The following is a 17,019-nucleotide window of genomic DNA, read 5'->3' on the forward strand; positions in this document are numbered from 1 at the left end:
ATGATTTGCTTGCATTCAGATTTAGAGAGATCAGATGTGTTGGTGGTCTTTACCTGTCCATTGCTGGTGGTGGAAGAATCAGCTTCATCTCCTATTGCCATCAAGGCAAGATTGACATGTTCCTCATTGTCAGAATCTCCTTCATCAGCAGCCCAGTCACCATCCTCAGTTATGAGTGCCTTTTCCTTGCTTTGCTTGAGTAGATCAAAATACTTTCTTCTGTAATCCACATTTTCTGAGGAGGATCCTTTCTTTTCAACAGAAGGTCTTCTGCACTCATTAGAAAAGTGACCAGGCAGACCACAGTTAAAGCACTTGAATTTTGATCTATCAACCATACCAGATGGTTTGGATTGATTTCCTCTGTTAAATGGTCTAGAACTGACAGCATTCCTTTTGAATTTGAGCTTGGAGAATTTTCTGGCAAGAAATGCTAGATGTACATCAAGATCATCTAGCTCATCTTGAGCTGAAGGTTCTTCATCTTCCTCAATGATTTTTCCTTTCTTCTTTCCATCATCCTTCTTTCCTTCACAAGCAGAGCTGCTTGAGGGCTTTCCAGCAATTACAGACTTTAATGCCTTCTCCTCTTCCTTTTCTGCTACAAGAGCCATAGTTTTCTCCCTATTGGAGTTCTTTTCCAGTTCTTCATCTTGCTGTATTTCAAGCTCATAAGTTTTAAGAATACCATATAGTTTGTCAAGAGAGTATTCATTAAAATTCCGAGCCTGTCTTAGAGCAACAGTCATAGGTTTCCAATCTCTAGGCAATGCTCTTAAGAATTTGAGATTTGAATCCTTGACCATGTAGATTCTACCATACAGCTTTAATCCATTTAACAGTTTTTGAAATCTGTTAAACAGATCATTTAGAGATTCTCCAGATTTAGAGTGGAAGCTCTCATATTGTTGAACAAACAGCTGCATTTTGTTTTCCCTAACTTGATCAGTGCCTTCACATAAGGTTTGAATAGTGTCCCACACTTCTTTTGCAGTAGGACAGTTGATAACACTATCAAATATGTCATCATCAATACCATTGAAAAGAATGTTCATGGCTTTGTTGTCCTTGTGCACTTCTTTCTCATCTTCTTCAGTAAACTCAGAAGGATTTTTGGGCACTTCAACATCTTCTGCTTCACTTCCATCAAGTCTCAGGGTAGTGTTAATTTTAACTGGAACATGTGGTCCTTTCTCAATGCAGTTGATGTAGCTAGGATCCAGGGAGAGAAGATGCATCCTCATTTTTACTTCCCAATGAATGTAGTGTTCTTTGACCAGCATTGGAATCTTGACTCCTTCATCTCTTCTTCCCATTGTTGATTGTCTTTAGGATCTGAAAACTTCTTGTATGTTAGAAGCCCAGCTCTGATACCAATTGTTATTTAGACAATGCAAACAATAAGTTAGATTGTAGAAGGGGGGGGGGGTTGAATACAATCTACAAAAATTTGAACAACTTTTGCACAACAGATTATATTCAAACTACAAGAGAATATAAAAGCTAAAACAAAAATTTAAAGAACAAGGATCTTAAAAATTTCAGGTGGATTGTTTGATCCACCTGAGAGATTTTTATATCAAGAACCTTCCAAGTAAAAATACTTGGCTGCTTACAAAAGAATGAAGAGCATAAGCTTACAATTTCTTGCTAACTTTCTCTAGTGCTTTGCTCTTCAGTTCTTGGTGTTTGGATACTTTGAAATGTAAATTACAAAGTGAATATATACTACTACAAACAAAACTAGTCTGTAAAGTATTTTCCTACTCACTTTCTAGCTAGTACAAATATAGAATTTCTTGGACTTGATACTGAATTTGGCAGCTTGAAATTCTTGTTGCTTTGCCAGAAATGGTAGGCTTCGAGGTTCTCAATATTTGACTAAACTCCTTTTGGTTTAGCTTCCAAAGCTGGTGCAGCATCTATCACATCAACCCATGTGAACTTTGTCTTTTACCTGACTTGTAGCTGTCAATTGCTGATAATCAATTTCTAATATTATCAATTGATAATACCCTGAAATAGCAATTGATAGTCTTCTTTGAGTTATGGGATAATGATGATGTTGATATAGCGGTTGATAATCTTTCTTCCAAATAGCCATTGATACTTTAAAATTACCGATCGATCTTCACTTCACTTGGATAGATTACATGACTTCTCATATTTACAATTATGTCACCCTATCTAAACATCCATTGATAGATCAACTGCTAATCTAAAGTACACATTATTTTTACATCAATTGCTAAAATACTCCAGCTTTGTTACAGTACCTCATCATCCGTTGATGGGTCAATCTGATCAATTTATACTGCCTTAGCATGCCATCAATTGATCAGCTACATGCAATTTTATTCAAAGTAAGAATAAAATACTTTGTATCATCAAGCATCACATATTCCTAACAAAGGTCCACAGTGACAGTAGAAGTCCCCTGTCTCACCTGCGTTCTGGGCAAGAAATCCAATTACAAGAAGCAAATCACATATTTTTACAGGTTTATAGCCAAGATCATATCACTTGATTTTAACAGTTGTATTAAAAAATTACTCACGGCAAATTTTTTGGCTCCATCCCATGTGGCATCCCATTTTCTTGACTCTGTAATAATCCAATCAAGCTTTTTCTTGATTCTTGGACATAGAATGAAATCATTCTGCAAGATCTCTTCTTTTGGTAATTCTGGCCATCAATTTGAAATGTATATCTTGTATCATGTTCAGTAAAGGAAGGTACCTGTAATGATTTCAGAGTCAAGTCTAAATCTCCTTACAAAAAAAAACCAGTCTCCAAAAATTCACAACGGAACACACTATTATATAAAAATAATATATCAACGGAACACACTATTGTTTTTGTATTTCCTTCATCGCCTTTTGATGTTGTACAGGATGTGTAGCACAAGCTGCTATCCAGAAAGCCCTCCTTAATAGTTGAGACAGAAACCTGTACAAGTTTTATAACAAAAAATACTTTAGATAATTGAGATGCAATAAGCAAAGATAATTGAGATGTAGATAGTAAAGATAATTGAGATGCACATAATATAGACAAATACCTCTTTCTGAAGTTTGAATACAAATGTCGAGTACAAAACCTATGCTCAGCATAAGGCATGTACTCTCTCATAGCAATTTCAAGCCCCTTCTATTGATCAGAAATTATGGTGAAGCCATAGCCATCTCCAATGTTGAGATCCTCTCCAAGCAACTCTAAAAACCATCTCCAAGACTCCGTATTCTCACTTTCAACCACAGCAAAGGCTATAGGATACATCTGGTCATTGCCATCCCTCCCCACGGCTGAAATTAATTATCCCCTACAAATTGTCTTTAAAAAACAACCATCTAACCCTAGAACAGGCCTACAACCTGCCTTCCATCCCTGCTTCAAAGCCTCATAACAGATATAAATTCTTTGAAATTTTGCTTCATCATCTAAATTCAACCTTGTGTTCATAATCTTGACCGTGTTTTTTGAATTATTTTTCAACAATTCATAACCAAAATCATAGACCCTAGCATAGTGATCCTTTAAAGATTCATAAACTCCCTCCAAGGCAGCCTTTCTCACCCTAATACACTTAATTCTAGGAACCTCCACCTCTAAATCATGCTTAATTGTTTCAATCATGTCCTTTACTCTCCATTGGGGTTTTTTTCTAAATTATCACCATACAAATGTCCAAGGTACTTAACAGTTGCAAGTTTATTGTGATAAGGCTTTGTGCACAAATGCTCATCAACCAAAGTCTTAATTCTCACATTTTCTGAATTCTTGTCCTTGCAACACCAAATATAAAATGGACAGTTTTCTTCGCAGATGACTTGACACCTTAAAGCATCATTTTGGGCAAAATAAATACCCCTTCTCTCTTTCACTCCATACTCCCTAACAAGTGTTCTGAATTCTTGCATAAACAAAAACCTCATTCCTACATGAAATTTTATGCTACCTTCTACATGCATTTCTTTAGTATGTAGTCTCTCTTTTTTCTTCCTCACATGCACCAAATTATCACCAATATAGCCCTTTTTACTAATTTCATCTTCAGAAGAACTACTTAATGACCTCAATTCACAACTATTATAACTATCTTCACCACTACTAGTCCTATTCACTAACTTATTTCTCCTAGGTTTTTTCAGTACCTCTGTTCTTGTTAGGGTTATACTGAAATATTCGTTTGAAGTATATAACAATTATTTGAGAATCTTCAATGCATGTTTTCACATTGTCTGTATATTATATATTGTAGACAATCTAGTATCAAATGGGATAGCAGAAGATTAGATTGTCAGACTCCTTATATAATATAATAAAGGTTCACAGTCGAGGTGGTGTTAGACAAACCACTGGAACGGCTGAAGTATTATTTGGAAATAGTTTATCTTGACTATTGAATAATACTTATATACTTTGTGTATATTGAACGGGATCAAAATAGTAGAATAATTGTTTCTTTAATTCTGACAATAAAGAACTAAGATTCTATGATGTTATTAATGCTTAAGTTCTTAATCCGGATATAGTGATTGACACTTGTATTTAATGCACATGCCTTGACTCATAAATTAAGTGATTTATTTTAAATTACGAATTTATGTATTGGGCAATGACATTATATACAGAGTGGGATATTGACTATAAAAGGAAACCGTGTCCGAAAAATATATTCGGGTGATGATGTCCTCTTGAAAGCTCATAAAGATAATTATGCTTTAGTCCTGCAGGCAGATTTGTTCTTGCATAATTATAAGGTTGAGTGGATGATCAAGGATAAAAGATATTGATTAAATTAATTGTCAGAAATTAATTTAATTAATGGACATGCGATATCTTAAACATGGGGAATTTATAAGCAATTAATATGGGAGCCGAATTAAATAATTAATTTACGGAATTAGGAAAGGTAGTGCAAATATTAGTTCTTTAGTGGATAGAATTAATATTTAATGACATTGGGCCTGGCCCGGAATGTCATTGGAAGGCCTGACCTAATGATCCATGATCCCTGCTGTAGCCTATATATATTCTCGTTCTCCTAAAGCTGAAAGACACACCAAAACGAATTAATCCTAGAGTCAGAGAGAGGCAGACGTTTTTCTCAAGGAGACAGCTAGGGTTTTGGGTTTTCGGAGCTTTAAGGAGAGGCACACCTTGGGAGATCGAAGGCCACACTTCGTCCAAGGAGAATCAAGGAATACAGTAGAAGACGTGGATTTGAATCGCTTGCGCCGTAGCGATTAAGGTTAATATTCTGTTCGAACTTTTAATTAATATCATAAAACGCAGGACCAAGGTCCGATTGTTCCTACAATGGCATCAGAGCCAGGTTGCGGTTCTGCGATTTATGATATGTAGTCCATGTCATGATTATATATGCATGTATATAGTGATTCTGTGATGCAGGTCGTTGTCCACTATTATGGCCATGTTTTAATTATTCTGTTATGTTTGGATTCCACGTGGTTTATCGTGGCTGTTGTAAATCACGAGGGTTGATCGTGATAGTTTAATCTTGTAATTCAATTTGTAATTGTTTTAGATTATGATCTGATGTAATAGAATAGGCTGGTTCGCCTGTACAATTTGTATGTAATTGTTTGATCAACGGGGCTGCAAGAAACAGAGATCTTCCGCTGCTGCGATCTGTTGCCGCTGCTATTTAGGGTAACTTTTGCATACGATGTCCGATTTGGGCGCATAATACCTTTTCGGGGACGGCAGAACTAGACAGACAGGCTCCAAATTGACGTAGTCCATTTGATGCAGTTTTTCAGGGCGTTCTGAGGCTGTTTAGGCCTCCAAACGGGCTCTCGAAGATTTTCGGAATTTTTCGAAGGATGATTTCGAAGCTGTTTTTCCGGGGCCATAATAGTGGATGTGTTTCATTATGTTTTACATAATTTCTGCCTTTTCTTGATTATTGCTACTATGTGTTTCTTGTCTGTGTTGTTATGCCATGTGATACTAACCCTTCGCATGCTAGAATGACATGGACATAGGGATGTTTTTAATTAATGCTTTAATCATGCTAGTATGCTGCCATGTTATGTGTTCTTTATGTTGCTATAACCATGATAGTATGCATGTGGACTTCGAAGAAATAACATAGGGCGATGCATCTAGATTAAAATCCTCAAAGTAAATTCTAAGTGGGAGAGGGAGTTAATATGGTATTAAATCCCATGGTCTCCATCATTGTTTGTATGTAATTTAACATATAAGGCGAATATAAATTATGTATACGTCACCCATCGTGGCATGTAATTTATGGTGCCTAGAATGTTATAGATATTACTGGAACAAACTTCTTGAATTAATACGAATAGATACGAATTTTCTTTATCTCTGATTTGGGGCGATTTCTAAGGCTTATGGGTATTAAGTGAGACCGATGTGACTCCTCCACTGCCTAGAAGTCAAACCAGACACGAATATTGAATTGAAGTATTCTATTCGAGAAATATTGGAAGGTATACATGCCGCCCATCGTGGCGTACCAAGTTCCATAGGTTTCGGGTAATTTAAGATTTGATGATGGTATACACTTAGCTATGAAAAATAATATAGACCACCCCAACGTGGCTTATTGTTTAGTAATAGGACCGAAGTAACGTTTAAACAAATTTAGGTGGTATACATGTCACCCATCGTGACGTACCAGAAACTTATGGTGTTTAAACGTTAGTGCATTTAATTTTAATAATTGTTAGAGGAACCAATAGGACTTAATTTTTTATGCACCCTTCTTTATGTGTAATGTGATTTTTTCATGCATGATTCTCAGGATATAATGGGGTTTAATCCACTGTTCACCATACTTAAGGATAACAAACTTACCGGACCTAACTATATTGAATGGAAACGTAATTTGGACATTGTGTTGACTGCTGAGGAGTACAAGTTTTGCACTTATGAACCCAAGCCTGAGCAGCCCGCTGCTGATGCTCCTGATGAGGAGAAAGAGTATTATAAGCGGTGGACAAAGGCTGATGAGATGTCGCGATGTTACATTCTGGCAGCAATGTCGGGTGTTTTGCAGCATCAGCATCAGGCTATGACCACTGCTTCGGATATGCTCTTTAATCTCAAGGAACTTTTTGGAGATCAGAATAGGGCTGCTAGGCAAGTAGCCATGAAGGCTTTAATGAACACTCAGATGGCTGAAGGTACACCTGTAAGGGATCATGTTCTCAAGATGATGTCACATCTGAATGAGATAGAGATCCTTGGTGCAGAGCTTGACGGGGAAACCCAGATTGACATTGTCCTTATGAGCTTGCCCAAGAGTTTTGAGCAGTTCCGCTTGAATTACAACATGAACAAGAGGCAGTATAGTCTTGCGGAACTACTGACAGAACTTCAGGCAGCTGAAGGATTATTTCGCCAGAGTGTTCAAGTGAATGTGGCTGAGAAAGGTTCTTCCTCTAAGCCGAAAGGCAATAAGAAGAAGAAAAAGGCTCAGACACAGCAAGCTGTGAAGGCAGTGGGGGTTCAAGGTGGTGTGAAAAAGCCTAAGGGGAAGTGCTACCGGTGCAAGCAGTCGGGTCACTGGAAAAAGGATTGTCCTCTTCCTAAGAAGACAAACAATACTGGTATGTCTCTTTCTCTAGTTACAGAAACATTTATAGCGGCTATATCTACGAGCACTTGGTGTGTAGATACTGGAGCCACTGATCATGTTTGTAACTCTATGCAGGGGTTCCAGCAATCCAGAATGCTTAGAGATGGCGAGATATACGTGTTCATGGGAGATGCTACGAAAGTAGCAGTAGTTGCAGTAGGAGTTATTCATTTATCTTTTGGTTCTGATAGGATTTTGGTTTTGAACAATTGTCTTTATGTACCTTCTTTTAGAAGGAATTTGATTTCGGTTTCTAAACTTGTTATGGATGGTTATAATGTTTGTTTGGATCATAATGTTTCTATTATGATGAATAAACGGATTATATGTTCTGGTACATTGCAAGACAATTTGTATATAATTAATCCTAGTCAACCCGCACTGCAACTACAACATAGGGTATTGAGCAACACATCTTCTACCTCTAATAAAAGAAAGGAACCTTCTAGTTTGAACCAAACATATCTTTGGCACTTGAGATTAGGTCATATTAACTTGAGGAGGATTCAAAGACTGGTAGTAGACGGGCCTTTAGGCTCATTGGCAGTGGAGCCATTTCCAGTTTGTGAATCCTGCTTGGAAGGTAAAATGACCAAAAGGCCTTTTAAGGCAAAGGGGAATAGAGCCAAAGAAGTGTTAGGATTGGTTCACTCTGATTTATGTGGACCTATGAATATCCAAGCAAGAGGTGGTTATGAGTATTTCGTCACTTTTATTGACGATTATTCTAGATATGGATACGTTTATTTGTTGCACCGTAAGTCTGAGTGCTTTGAGAAATTCAAAGAGTACAAAGCTAAAACGGAGAAGCGACATAATAAAAGTATCAAGTCACTACGATCTGATCGTGGTGGCGAATACTTGCTTGGGGAATTCAGGGAATATTTATCAGAGAATGGGATAGAATCCCAGTTGACTGCACCAGGCACACCCCAGCAGAACGGTGTAGCAGAGAGAAGGAACCGGACTCTTTTAGAGAGTGTTAGATCGATGATGAGTTATTCGGATTTACCCAAGTCCTTTTGGGGACATGCCTTAGAGACAGCAGCTTATCTTCTGAACTTAGTACCTTCTAAGTCGGTTCCTAAAACCCCTTTAGAATTGTGGACCGGGGACAAACCGAGTCTGAGACACATTCGGATATGGGGTTGTCCAGCACATGTGCTGAACAAGAACGCGACTAAGCTAGAATCTCGTACAGAAGTAAAGCTGTTTGTAGGCTACCCCATGGGAACAAAAGGTTATTTATTTTATAGTCCTAAGGATCGGGATGTCACTGTTAGCACCAATGCAAGATTCTTAGAGGAAGACTATATAATGAATCACAAACCCATGAGTAGTATCGTTTTAGAGGATTTAGTGGGAGGGACGAATAATGAACCTGTAGTACTAGTAGAACAACCACAGCAGACTGTGCAACCGGTCACTAATACCGCACCAGTTCCTCGTCGTAGTGGGAGAGTTGTTCGACAGCCCGACAGATTCATGTTTTTGGGAGAGTCTTCGGACTTGGTCTCTGGTGAACATGATGATGATCCCCGGACATACGAAGAGGCAATACAGGACAAAGATGCAAGTCTTTGGCAAAAGGCAATGGATTCTGAGATGGAATCAATGTATTCTAATCAGGTCTGGGAGCTCGTGGAACCACCCAAAGGTGTAAAACCTATTGGATGTAAGTGGGTCTACAAGAAAAAGAGGGGATCAGACAAAAAGGTGAAAGCCTGGAAAGCAAGACTTGTTGCGAAAGGGTATACTCAGAAAGTAGGTATCGATTATGAGGAAACCTTTTCGCCAGTAGTCATGCTTAAGTCAATCCGTATTCTTTTATCTATAGCAGCTCACCTCGATTATGAGATTTGGCAAATGGATGTCAAGACAGCTTTCCTTAATGGAAATCTTGAGGAAACCATCTATATGCAGCAACCAGAGGGATTCATTAAAGAAGGCCGAGAGCATCTTGTTTGTAAGCTGAAGAGGTCTATTTATGGACTTAAACAAGCTTCTAGGTATTGGAACATTCGCTTTGATCAGGCAGTCCAGTCATATGGATTTGATCAATGTCCAAGCGAAGCATGCGTGTATAAGAGATGTGAGGGAAATGCAGTGGTTTTTCTAGTGCTTTATGTTGATGACATTTTACTCATTGGAAACAATGTTAAGATGTTGTCTTCAATAAAGGCATGGTTGTTCAAACAATTTGAAATGAAGGACTTAGGTGAAGCAGCATACATCCTTGGGATCAAACTTATAAGGGATCGCAAGAAAAGGATGTTGGCTTTATCTCAGGAGCCCTACATAGATGACGTATTAGCTCGTTTTAACATGCAGGACTCCAAGAAGGGTAATTTACCCTTCAGACATGGAGTTACTCTATCAAAGAGGCAGTGTCCTTCGACACCTAAGGAGATAGAGAACATGAAGGCAGTTCCTTATGCTTCGGCATGTGGGAGCCTAATGTATGCAATGTTATGTACGAGGCCTGATATCTGTTTTGCCGTGGGCATGGTTAGCAGATACCAGTCGAACCCAGGACAAGAACATTGGAGTGCTGTAAAAGCAATACTCAAGTACCTGCGAAGGACTAAGGAGTATATGCTGGTTTACAAGTCCTCTGATTTAGTGCCTCTGGGATATACTGATTCGGATTTCCAGACAGATAAGGATAAGAGAAAGTCCACCTCGGGATGTGTTTTTACTTTGGGAGGTGGAGCCGTAATATGGAGGAGTGTGAAGCAGAAATGCATCGCGGACTCAACCATGGAAGCCGAATATGTGGCAGCCTCGGAGGCAGCCAAAGAGGCTATATGGTTCCGAAACTTCCTGCTGGATTTGGATGTGGTTCCTAATCTGCCACAGCAGATCACGATTTATTGTGATAACACTGGTGCTGTGGCGAATACCAAGGAACCGCGGGCCCATAAGGCAGCGAAACACATAGAGCGTAAGTATCACCTCATACGACAGTTCGTTAAGCGAGGAGATATCATTGTGGCTGACATAGCATCGAAGGATAACCGGGCAGATCTTTTCACGAAGAGCTTACCAGCTAAGGCTTTTGAGGAGCACGTGGAAGCGATAGGAGTCAGATACTTTGCCACATAGTTATATATAGTTGGTAGTGGATTGCTTGTAATAGACACTGATATATACTCAAAGAATATCTTGAGTATAAATGGGAGATTGTTAGGGTTATACTGAAATATTCGTTTGAAGTATATAACAATTATTTGAGAATCTTCAATGCATGTTTTCACATTGTCTGTATATTATATATTGTAGACAATCTAGTATCAAATGGGATAGCAGAAGATTAGATTGTCAGACTCCTTATATAATATAATAAAGGTTCACAGTCGAGGTGGTGTTAGACAAACCACTGGAACGGCTGAAGTATTATTTGGAAATAGTTTATCTTGACTATTGAATAATACTTATATACTTTGTGTATATTGAACGGGATCAAAATAGTAGAATAATTGTTTCTTTAATTCTGACAATAAAGAACTAAGATTCTATGATGTTATTAATGCTTAAGTTCTTAATCCGGATATAGTGATTGACACTTGTATTTAATGCACATGCCTTGACTCATAAATTAAGTGATTTATTTTAAATTACGAATTTATGTATTGGGCAATGACATTATATACAGAGTGGGATATTGACTATAAAAGGAAACCGTGTCCGAAAAATATATTCGGGTGATGATGTCCTCTTGAAAGCTCATAAAGATAATTATGCTTTAGTCCTGCAGGCAGATTTGTTCTTGCATAATTATAAGGTTGAGTGGATGATCAAGGATAAAAGATATTGATTAAATTAATTGTCAGAAATTAATTTAATTAATGGACATGCGATATCTTAAACATGGGGAATTTATAAGCAATTAATATGGGAGCCGAATTAAATAATTAATTTACGGAATTAGGAAAGGTAGTGCAAATATTAGTTCTTTAGTGGATAGAATTAATATTTAATGACATTGGGCCTGGCCCGGAATGTCATTGGAAGGCCTGACCTAATGATCCATGATCCCTGCTGTAGCCTATATATATTCTCGTTCTCCTAAAGCTGAAAGACACACCAAAACGAATTAATCCTAGAGTCAGAGAGAGGCAGACGTTTTTCTCAAGGAGACAGCTAGGGTTTTGGGTTTTCGGAGCTTTAAGGAGAGGCACACCTTGGGAGATCGAAGGCCACACTTCGTCCAAGGAGAATCAAGGAATACAGTAGAAGACGTGGATTTGAATCGCTTGCGCCGTAGCGATTAAGGTTAATATTCTGTTCGAACTTTTAATTAATTTCATAAAACGCAGGACCAAGGTCCGATTGTTCCTACAGTTCTAATAGAGGCATTACTCAATTTCTTCTTCAAAAGCCTAGACTGATCTTTACAAGCCATTTCTTCCTCATCACTAATAGAAAAATCAGAATTATCAGATAATTTTCTTAGTTGAGTCTGTCTCCGTCTCAATTTTATAGTCTGAATCTCCATCACTATCTTCTACATCATCATCCATTACTGGTGATATTTTGAAAATCTCGGTTTGATTATGATTTTTTTCAAAATCAACATCTCTAATAAGATGATCAACGTAAAGTTGTATTCTACCATATGGCATACATACATCAGTTAATTTTCTAACAGATGCATCATCATACACAATCGAAGCTCCATCAGTGAAATCACGGCCATTTGTTTTAAAATAAACAATAGAGGTTTCAATATCATACTTAAAATCCTTAGCAAAATCTTCTAAATCTCTAAATGATAATTCATCAATATCAAGTTCAACCATATTTGTATTTGGGGTTAAATATCAAAGTGGTCACTGAAGTGGAGGTCATATATCACTTTGCTAACTAATCTTAACCGGGTCTCATTTCAATCATTAAAGTCACAATAAATATCAATCAAGTACCTCCAAATTATAGTTCAAGGAGTAAAAAAATTATTTATAGAGTTTGACACATTATTTTTGAATACTAACACAACCAAGTAAAATATTATGATTTCTAGTATTTATGATAATATTTTTAGATTTTATAAAGTCTATTTACTATTTAATTTTTCTTATATTAATATTTTCTTTGTTTTAATCAAAAATAAATAGTAAATAAGATTGATAAAATCTAAATATATTGTCATAAATACTAATACTCATAACCTTTTAGTTGGTTGTGGTAGTTATAAAAAGTAATGTGTCAAACTCTATAAATAATATTTTTACTCTTTGGACTAAAATTTGGAGGTACTTGATTGATATTTATTATGTCTTTAATGATTAAAATGAGACCCCGTTAAGATTAGTGAGCAAAGTGATATATGACCTCCACTTCAGTGACCAATTTGATATTTAACCCTATTTGTTACTCCACCAGTATACATGAGTTTAGAAGTATCAAAATTGCCATGATGATGAATATATAAACTAACCTTACTTGACATGGTTCATATACACAAAAAACGTTTCAACGTACCTGATACAGAAGGAGATATACACGATAAACTCCAACTGAAACACAAGCAAGTGATTTAGGGTTTTCTCCCCAAGTTATATAGCGATACTGTCAATTGTTATATATAAATTTTTTATCACTTTTATTTTTACATCCTCCACATAATATAAATTTCTATTAATGATGTTCCACATCAGATTATTAATGACACGTCATCACCTCTTGTTACGTCATGTTTGGCAAAATTATTTAGATGTACATATTACCGACTTAAATGACCTGTTTGATACCGTTTTGAGTTTGGTGACCAACTTGATACATTAAGTCTACTTGAATGACTCACTTGATTATTAACCCTATAAGTAATAAGTATATATCACCACTAAAAGTTAGTCCAACAAATTCAACCGTCATTAGACATCCAACTAATTTCTCGATCCATGAGGGTCACATAAAGGTGAATTCTTAATCCAACAACTGTCATCGTCGAGTATCCAGATGCTGATACATACCTTATGGCATGTGTCAGTAAGGGCGACAGCTTGTCTAAACTCAAATATGTCACATCACTTATTACAACCATGAGTTAATAAAATTTGGCAAAATTTCTCAAATTGGACATCAAAGGAAAGCATGAGCAAAGCATGGTTGGTAAACAAAATTTATAAACCAATAAAATAGTCCCTTCACAATCATTCGATTATACTGGATCCATGCAGTGGCAGCAGTTTTATCGTTAAGAGTAAGCTTAGCAATGCAAGCTGATTATTATAGAATACAGATGTGTCCCCCAAATGGTCTAATAACTTTGTGTATATTAAACAATGGTGCATTTCAAAATTCAACATTAGTTGAATTAGTACCCCAAAAAAACCAGTAATCAGAAGCACCTCCTTATCTTAACCATGTAATGCACTAACCTGCCACCAGCAGAGGCCCCACCAAGATCAGATCTAACATTTCTGCCAGCATCATGGTCAGCTTTACATTTACTCTCAGATTCCTTCTCCCTTTCCTGCTCATGATGTTCTTCCATCTCCGTCAACTGCTCGTGGTATATTGCAAAGTTGAGAACTTTGAGTGCAGCCTCAACAGCAGATACTGGAACCTTTGAACAAATATTCAAGCAATTTAGAGTTGCTCATCGAATATAGGCTTGCTAAAACATCTTGGATAAACCCAAATTAAAACTTATTATTGCAAATGCAAACCAAAAATAGGTGCCAATGGACATGTAGAAAACCATATAAAGTGGAAACATGGATTGCTTCAAAATATAGGAACATAACCCTCATACCTGTCTGCTTAACTTCAGTTTGGCGTGGGCCGTAGAGAGTCTTATTATGGTTTTCAAGGTTCTGGCAGTAATGGGAAGTGTACCTCCTCCTGTCTGGAAAATGTTTTTTTTACAAATAAGGTATCAAGATGGTATATTATTGATGGTAAAAGTAATTACTAGTTGACTACTTATGTACTGACCTTTACACTTGAACTTGCATTCCTGAGCTCTGCATATGCTGTTGCAATGTGGTCAGAAGCCTACAATTTACTAATATCAGCATGATGGGACAGCAAATAAACATGAATAGGAAAACTGGAATATAATTATGAAATTGATACCTGTACATCATACACACACATATATATATATGGTTGTGCAACAATAGAATGCAAGATTTAGGGTACTTCGTCAGTCAGATCAGGCTGTATCCTATGTTTTGCATAGTGAATATACTTTTTCAGGAACTTAATGGTGCGAGTGTCACGCTTCTGAAGCTCTATGTGATTCTCTTTGTTGTAAAATTCGATTATACTTGACAAATACAGTTGAGCCTGTATCAGCTTCTTCATCCACTCCATACCTTGAACTCCCATCTAATGTTGCCGTTCCTGAAGACGAGTTACTTTATTTGAGAATTTGACGAAAACATTAGTAAGCATGTCAATGTTCCAATTGAGAAAAGTGCCACCTACCTCCATCAGTTGCTGAACAAAATCGGTGCATACGCAAGACATGTTCCGAGATTTGACAGTCGATAGCAGGATCCATTTGGTCCAATACAATTAATAACAAATCAAAAAAGGAAAGCAAACAGTCAGGAAGGCCAATGTTCTTTGTTGGAGTTATCGACCCGTCATACTGTACAATCAAACCAACAAATTAATAACTCAAGCATTTGAAATAGATAACCATTGTTTGCATGCATTGAGCAACTTGCAGTTCCATATATGGAATTTGCAGCTGCAACGACACTGCATCGAGCATTTACTAATGCATGAATTCCAGCTTTGGCAATTGTAACAGTCTTTTTCTCCATAACTTCATGAATAGCTACACGATCTTCATCATTCATTTTATCAAACTCGTCGATGCATATAACACCTCGATCAGCAAGAACCATTGCACCTGCTTCCAGCCTTCTCTCTCTAGAACACAGTTATACCACAATTGCTCGTAATTAAGTGATAGATGAAAAATAATGTCAGATATTGTTAACACAAAGTACCTGTTTCTTGGTCAGATGTGACCTCAGCTGTTAAACCAACACCTGAAGAACCTCGACCAGTTGTTGATATGGCCAATGGAGCAATATTCATGATTGCTCTAAGCAGCTGTGATTTGGCAACCGATGGATCACCAACCATCATCATGTTTATGTCACTACAGAGAATAACAAATTCATTTACAAAGAACTTAAAGCATATACTAGAGATAGATCTATGTTTAAGGGTAAAGACACTGGCCTAAAGATTGAGGATACATCAGATGTTAAGAAACCATGGCATAACTCACCCTCGCAAGTGTGTCCCATTTTTCAGGTTTAATTCTGTCCCACCAAGCATTAAAAGGATCACAGCTTTCTTTATCCACGAGTGCCCATAGATAGATGGGGCAAGTGAATTACCAAGTAGTTCAAATGTGTCATCTCTTTCGGCTATCTTCTTGATCATATTAATATCCTCAGGAGTATAAATCGGTGCATTTGCCTCTTTGTTGAGTAAAAACACATTGTTAGCTATAAGGACAATCCTGCATGACAAGGAAGCTCATTCAACTTTCTTTACACACTCACAGAAAGAAAAGTATTAAAATAATTAACGTTACCTGAACACTCCATTTACACCACCCTTGCTTTTTCCAGGGAGAGCCTTATAAATTCCAACAATAGCCACACGATCTCCAGGTTTGCATGAATCTACCAGGTCGTCCTCGACAATGACATCAACTGTACGTGGAAGTTGACCAGGTGCAGATTTCTCAGGTACTTCTTGCATTGAAAGTGTTTGATGATCTTTATATATGCACAAACCATACTCCGTCACTAATAAATTTCCGTTCTCATCCTAAAATAGTAATTCAGTTTTAATAGAATTCACATGGACTACAAATAAGTGTACCGTAATATAATTAAAACTTACCCAACGTTGGAAAGACGGATCCTGTGGGTAAACCCATATTGGATGTAATGTCTCGATACTCTCGAGTGGTAAAGTTACTAGTTGATGGACAGAAGTGAACACTTTTAACAACCTTTGGTCTAACAAGAGAACCTAAAAATGAAGAAACCAGTGGATTAGATTTACAGATTCAAAGGAAATATTGTGATCAATAACATATCTGTAGTTCATTTAATAGCTAAAAGTAAACTAATACTGTATAATTCATATCAAGTCTCATACTCTGTGAATTGATTTATGGGGGAAAACTTCTCAAACAAGCATCAAACACCTCAATTTATTTACTTAACTGGAAATTGTAAGAACATTTGCTGACAAGTTACATGTTACGTATTAATAGCCATCACATTTTATCGAGTTCACTTCCCGTGTACTTTCACGAATATAATAGCAGTACATTTGTGTTATTTGGATGCAGATATTAAAGAACAATTCTGACATTAGTGCAGTGGATGAAGCAATGA

At 37.0% G+C, this 17,019-nt stretch overlaps 2 protein-coding genes across 2 annotated transcripts in view; both read right to left on the minus strand.

Annotated features, from left to right (window-relative positions):
• The window catches only part of LOC108206440 (DNA replication licensing factor MCM3-like), a 61,118-nt gene extending 45,669 nt beyond the window's left edge, over window positions 1-15,449 (minus strand). The window contains exons 1-5 of the mRNA XM_064086538.1: window positions 15,071-15,449; window positions 14,717-14,986; window positions 14,576-14,635; window positions 14,394-14,486; window positions 14,017-14,204 (exon numbers count right to left, since the gene is read on the minus strand). Of these exons, the coding sequence (XP_063942608.1) occupies window positions 14,017-14,204; window positions 14,394-14,486; window positions 14,576-14,635; window positions 14,717-14,737 (362 nt within the window). The 5' untranslated portion in view covers window positions 14,738-14,986; window positions 15,071-15,449. The remainder of the gene's footprint in view (window positions 1-14,016; window positions 14,205-14,393; window positions 14,487-14,575; window positions 14,636-14,716; window positions 14,987-15,070) is intronic.
• Window positions 14,859-16,372, minus strand: LOC108206439 (DNA replication licensing factor MCM3-like). The gene is made up of 6 exons (XM_064086714.1): window positions 16,203-16,372; window positions 15,891-16,127; window positions 15,604-15,758; window positions 15,316-15,521; window positions 15,071-15,236; window positions 14,859-14,986 (listed from the first exon to the last, which is right to left on the minus strand). The coding sequence occupies exons 1-6, from the start codon at window positions 16,370-16,372 to the stop codon at window positions 14,859-14,861; spliced, it is 1,062 nt and encodes a 353-aa protein (XP_063942784.1).
• Window positions 16,373-17,019: the final 647 nt, after the last annotated feature.

The sequence above is a fragment of the Daucus carota genome, chromosome 2 (genome assembly GCF_001625215.2).
Source record: "Daucus carota subsp. sativus chromosome 2, DH1 v3.0, whole genome shotgun sequence".
Lineage (NCBI taxonomy): Eukaryota > Viridiplantae > Streptophyta > Magnoliopsida > Apiales > Apiaceae > Daucus > Daucus carota.